The sequence below is a fragment of the Lactuca serriola genome, chromosome 9 (assembly GCF_051521515.1).
Source record: "Lactuca serriola cultivar US96UC23 chromosome 9, Lser_US96UC23_V15, whole genome shotgun sequence".
Taxonomy (NCBI): domain Eukaryota; kingdom Viridiplantae; phylum Streptophyta; class Magnoliopsida; order Asterales; family Asteraceae; genus Lactuca; species Lactuca serriola.
In genome coordinates this window covers 145,205,457-145,211,923 of record NC_136416.1, presented here as the reverse complement: position 1 = coordinate 145,211,923, position 6,467 = coordinate 145,205,457, and the positions used below count along the sequence as shown (strand labels likewise).

The following is a 6,467-nucleotide window of genomic DNA, read 5'->3' as shown; positions in this document are numbered from 1 at the left end:
ATGCATTAGCTCAAGTTACTCAAACTTTATAGACTATTTGAGACATTGCATTTTAGATCTAGTTTTGCCATTGTTGGTAAACATTGTATTTCCAAGGAAGAGGATGTTCATGCTTAACTTAAGACCTCACTTATGGATTCATACATCTTTACAGCGAGGGTAAACATAAAGGAACACAATCTTTACACATGTCTTAAGGATAAAAAGGCAAGTATATAACATATTCATATATTGGCATCAAAATTTACATTATAATGGCATAACATGAAAGCACCTTAACTCAACTTACACTATTACTAGTATGGATCCTAGTCTCACTATACTACTACGGATCCTAGTCTTCCTAATTTTACACTTTCTTCATTTTATATATACATACATGGCCATGTTCCGAGCATAACGTTACAAATCTTCGTATCTCCAATGCATTGGAAGTTGTATATAGCATTGAAATTTGGTAATATTTGCATTACTCGAAGGCCAAGTCCAAATTAAGCCATATGTATAGCAACCATCTTCTTACAATACTTAGAGATCGAAACTATGGCTGTTGAAATGGAAGATCGGCTCACCACTAATCCTCCCAAAATTCTTTGATCTACACTCTTTAGCAATGCTTGTTTGAAGTGCTGTAGGCCCACACACCATCACCCCAATATCAACATTCCCCCATCGCTCAGCCATGTTTCCAAATATTTCTGTATTTACAAAAAGAACGTCAACAAATTTATTTTAAGTCAGCAAATTTGGTAATATTTACCTTTGAAGTCCGGTCTTTGACCATATTTTATGTTATTGACAAAATCGCGACGTGAAGAATTCTTGTGCACATTAGACTCGTAATATTGTAAGCCACCAATTTTCTTTTCATCTTCGGTGTTTTTGTTTTTTTCGACTGAGGTTTTTTTATCCCAAAGATGCCATAAACCGATCACGAAGCCTCCAAAGAGAATAATACTTGCAGCCATGCATATGGTGAATAGAAGCCCTTTGTACCACCAATATGATATCTTGTAAGGATTGATGTAAAACATGTCTAGCATCGCGAGGAGAACAATGAAACCGAGTGTGGAGACCACCATGTAAGCTCCAGACCATATTATGCTTCCGGTTCCAACCAAACTAGACATGCCACCATGGCTAGGAGTAGGGAAGACAGAAGAGCTCACATACTCGGGTACTTTACCCTCTTCCTGTAGTTAAAGTTCAAAGTTTAGAATTTGGGATGTTGGCCGAAAGAAAATTGAAGAAAAACTAAGTTAAGGGTCTGTTTGGTTGGATGGAATGAAATGAAGAAGGAAACAAATAGCCAAAGTAATGTTATAAGGAAGGTAATGGAATGTGTTATTAGTTATTACATTGCATGATCAAGTGTGGTTAGCCTTTAGGTATACAATGCATTTTCATATGAATTTTTTTTTTATATATTATATAAATATAAGATATAGTTTTGACATGATTCTGTATATTGCTTCATTGTATGTGTATGTTTACAAAACTAGATAATTAAACATAATGAAAGATCACTTAAACCAAAAAAGATTATAATAAAAATATATTTTCTAGTTCCTTTTAGAAAATAAAATTATAATTCAAATTAAATCACGATTAAAAAAAAAAAATTTGATGCGTATATTACAAAATTTTATAAACAAAAAAGGGTTATATTACATTTTTTCTTTCCATTCCATGGAAAAAAAAAAAGCCCTTGTTAAGAAATAAAATTAACAAAATGGAAGGATTTCATTCCATCACACAAAAAAACAATTTTTTTTTTTTTTTTTGTTTTTGCATTACAATGGAATGTTTCATTTTTTGATCTCGCCATATCAAGCGATACCAAAGTTTAAAGTTTGTGTTTATTACACACGACATGATAAGATTGGACAAACTTTGTAGGGCTATCTTCAACTTTGAGAATAAAGAGGGCATTTACGTCCTTTTCACAGATAATAGATCGAGACCGAGACCGAGTCCGAGTCCGAGTCCCACCTTCTTGGGTGGGACAAATACTTGATACTTTTGTCCCATTGACATTAGTCTCAGTCTAATATATAACATGTTATGTATTGTACTAGGTAACAAAGTGGGCCCAACAAACGTACCAATGGGGGTTCTGATTCCCTAGTGACGTAGGTTTGAATCTCAAGATTTAGTGTATTGTAGAAATATGGGCAGAGTGAGTTCATGTCAAGTGAATGCAGAAGCGGAAGCTCATCGGATTTTTTGACTGCCCAAACTATCAACACATGTCTAGGCAAACAAGGTTTAGAGTCCCGAATTCGATTAAGAATATCACTCATGATAGCCACAAATGGTGAAATTCCAATGCCACCAGCAACTAAAATAAGGTTTTCATACCTAACAGCAAGAAGAGTCATACATCAATAAATTAACAAAAAGTATTTGATTTACAAGTTAGCGACTTGTATACCATGTTCATTTTATGAAATATGGCTATTTTTGTTACACGGGACAAGATAAGACCCGACAATCATTCTAGGGTTATTTTTTGGGAAAACTCCATAGATGTCTGCATCATAATCGATTTAGTCATTATAGTTTTTTTATTCAATTAAGTCCTAAAAACCGACAATTGTATTCATTTTGACCCTCTTACCCGGTCAACAGGTCATCCCACTTTTAAAAGTTACACTTTTGGCCTAGAATTTATATTTTATTATAAATTTGGTCCAAAATTTACACTTTTGGCCCAAATTTCAAATTTTGTTACAAATTCATCCTGAATTTAGTTTATTTACATGGTTTTTTTTTCCAAATTTTGTTTTGAATATGTTTTTTTTTTACTTTATAAAAACATATTTTCACATAAAAACCTTCTTTTTTTATATAAAAATCTTACTTGAAATCTGGGCCAAAAGTGTAAATTTTGGACCTATTTTGTAATAAAACTTAATATCCGGGCCAAAAATGTAAATTTTGAAAGTGGATGACCTGTTGACCGGGTAGAAGGGTCAAAGTGCATACAACTTCCGGTTTTTGAAACTTAATTGAATAAAAAAAATATAAATACTAAATCGATTATGATGCTAAATATAAGGACATTTATGGAGTTTTCCCTTTTTATACGAGGATGAGGAAACTATTTACGTCTTTTGCACCAACGACACCTTGTTTCGCCGTTTTGGGTGGACAAAAATTACAACTTTTGTCTTACTGACATCAGTCACAGTCCTCTAATGCATGTCAAACACACTACAACTTGTTCTATTATATTATATCCTATGTATATGGAGGAGAGCATGTACGTTAAGTGGTATGGTGACTCGTGCCCATAAGGTCCCTCTATGGATGCCTTTAGTGTGAAATTTGGGTGAAGGAGGTCATCAGTTTCACCCTGCTCCTCCTCGGGAACACTTGAGATATGTCCCCTTAGTTTCTCTGTCCAATCTCCAAGAACTTTTATGAGAACAGCAATATGATGTTTTCCATCTAGAGGACTAGATGAGACACTAAAAGGATGCCATTGTAACCATGATAACTCTCGAACTTGAAGAAAAACCCAACTAAGGGCATTGTATTGTAACCCTATATATTCCAATAGATTACAAGTTAGATAAAATGTAAGAAAAATTTAACAGTGTCAAATAGCAATTACCTTCTGGTTTTGAAATAACAAGTTCCACAGTTCCAGATGGAAGACATTTAGCAGATAATATGTCCACGGTTTTTCGTGATTGAAAGAATCTAAGAAACCGATCGAGCATAAAGAGAAATATTCCTGCAGCAGCTATACTGAAAATGAAATCCCCAACATGCATTGCCAAAAAGACAACAAAAACAACGTATAACTGATGCGTGTAGAAAAATAATTCAAAGTTTATTCTCCTTCTGACAGGTGGAAGTGATGTCACCCACATAAAAAGACCCGCTACTAGACTAATGACTCCTGGAAGATTAGCAACACCAACATTTTGCCAAGCTGTAAGCTGCGAAAATTATTACCGTTTTGTTAATGTTTTCATTTTATTGAGTTTTTTTTAAAAGAAAATGATTAGTTCATTAGAGAAGTAGATAACTACTCACTTCTTTTATGAGACGACCATTGATTGCCCATGGAATCACAAAAAATAGGCCATGAAGAGTGAAGAGTATCATGGTAAGATGCCCCAACCATACATGATATCGAGCTGCATGCTCAAAAGGGATATCTATAAGTCGTAGAAGAATGGATCCCCTTGCAACTGGTAGAAATAAAAATGCCATGCAAATCAATCCGATAAACCCTAGGCGTAGTCCTGTTAGTTCTAGCAATATAAGATTCCTGAAAGTTTATAAAATCAAAAACAAAATGTAAGTGATTAAATTTAACAAGCTACAAAATAAAAATATACAAAGTAAATAAAATTAAAGCCATGGAAAGGTCAGACAAAACTATCTTGTACTGTGTTTGACATGTATTAGATTGCAATCTTTTGTCTTATTCAAAAAGGTGGGACAAGAACTTGCACTCTGTCTCGTAGTCTGGACAAAAGACATAAATGTTCTCCGATCTTTTGTCATAGCAAAAAAGAAAGGACATGAACTTGCTCTGTGTCTCGTGAGACATGAGACATGTACAAAAGACATAAATGTCCTCTAATCTTTTGTCCTATTATATAGGACATGTACTTGCTCTCTATCTCGTGGCCTGTGCAAAAGATATAAATGTCCTCCGATCTTTCGTCCTATCAAAAAAGATAAGACATGGACTTGGTCGTGGTGGTCTGTGCAAAAGACATGAATTTCTTCCAACCTCTAATTTAATTTCTTCAAATTTTATTGGGATGGGTAAAGCATAGACTTAAGTAGTATTAAAGTATTCAGAAACTTTGAGAATAAAAAAATGGAGCTACCTTAGGAAAGAACAAATGTTTAAAACCCAATAAAAAATACCGATATAAAGCGTAGTGTGTACCTTTTGCCTGCATCGGTGATCTCAAACAAGGGCAAGAGACTGATGTTCTGAAACGTATAAGCGATAATAGCCCAGATGAGATACACAGCAAACAACAGAATTCCAATCAATTCCGCTGCAGTAACAACCCCGAAAGGTCCATCAACGATAATCGGGAATGTCCATAAGCGAAAACTTGCGTGTTTTGTCTTTTTCCTACATCAACAGAATCATAACACAAGCTTAGAAGAGAAGATAATCATTGATCAACGTATTTGAAGTACCCTAAACGTTTAACGAAACTTCTTACTCTTGAACCTCGTTTTCCGCAGATATCCCGAGGTAAATTATAGCAAGAAACGCAATGACAAGTACTGGACCACTGTATATCAGAAAGATGCTTCCTGTAATTTATAATTTTCGAGATTACTTAAAAATTTTCTGAATTCCTAAATATAAATCAATAAAAAGAGGATGAAGCTCTAAAATTCGATGCTTACCTGTAGTTCCAAAAAGAGTTCCAGAAGTAGCCTTAACCAATTTCGTGTATAACTGCTTCACCGAGTCTGATGGAACTAAGAACAGGAAACTAACCCAGGAAATGAAGATTAACCACATTGCAGATTTTAGAACCCATTTGGTAGATTTTAGTAAAGATGATGTTTTGTTGATGTAAGCGAAGCCGTTTTGATCTTCTTTGATGGAAAGAAGAAGAGGATCACGCGGAGAGCCTTCTGTTCCCATTTTCTTTGAAGGAAAAAAGCAAACAGATGATGTGCAATAAATAATCAATGAAAGCCTTTTGCTTTGGGAATCTGTTTGGGTTGATATTCCTGTGAACCAGTGTTCAGTTGAGTGTGGGCCATTTATAATAAACGAGAAGTGCGTTTTAGGAACCTCTCATTCTAATCCAAGATATATTTTTGTATTTTTTTTTAAATAAAAGCAAGAAACTATATTTGTTTGCTACTTTTTTTAGTTAGAAAAATATGTTTTTAGGAGTAACAAAATTTTAATATGTGGAAGTGGATGTGGAATTAGATTTGATTTGACAACATATTTGGTTGGCGAAGTTGTTAACATTGTTAACATATGTTGGGGTGTTGGTTTTGTTTTTTTTGGGATAAAACCTATCTATAAATGATTAATTTATTTTGGTAGACAACGGATATCGATTAATATTAGTTTTGGTTAATAGATTTTGTCGGTTAATAATTAATATTGGTTAATCATAATTGTTGAAAATGAGATAAAAATAAAAAATATTTTGCTATAAAAACTAAAAACATAAAGTGTGCTATTATAAAAAAGCAAACAATTCAATATTTATAAGCTTATTAATACGGTAGAAGATTGAGTATCCAATTTAATTCAAAATAATTACCTTTTAAATTTCCAAATCCAAATATAATTACATATCATATATTTAATATTGTATTACATTGGAGATACTTATTAATATTATAGGTTTGGCTCGGTTTTTAGCTGTTCGAGTTTGGATGAAACTCATAACCAATGTAACGTCTCGATTTTCAGGTATTGATTTATATAAAAAAAATTCTTGATTTCA

At 33.4% G+C, this 6,467-nt stretch overlaps 1 protein-coding gene across 1 annotated transcript; it reads right to left on the bottom strand.

Annotated features, from left to right (window-relative positions):
- Positions 1–383: 383 nt before the first annotated feature.
- Positions 384–5,734, bottom strand: LOC145077252 (ferric reduction oxidase 7, chloroplastic-like). The gene is made up of 9 exons (XM_079022994.1): positions 5,398–5,734; positions 5,208–5,301; positions 4,919–5,113; positions 4,048–4,285; positions 3,620–3,950; positions 3,270–3,549; positions 2,106–2,361; positions 761–1,193; positions 384–698 (listed from the first exon to the last, which is right to left on the bottom strand). Exons 1-9 carry the CDS (start codon positions 5,639–5,641, stop codon positions 529–531), a joined length of 2,241 nt encoding a protein of 746 aa, XP_078879120.1. The 5' UTR covers positions 5,642–5,734; the 3' UTR covers positions 384–528.
- Positions 5,735–6,467: the final 733 nt, after the last annotated feature.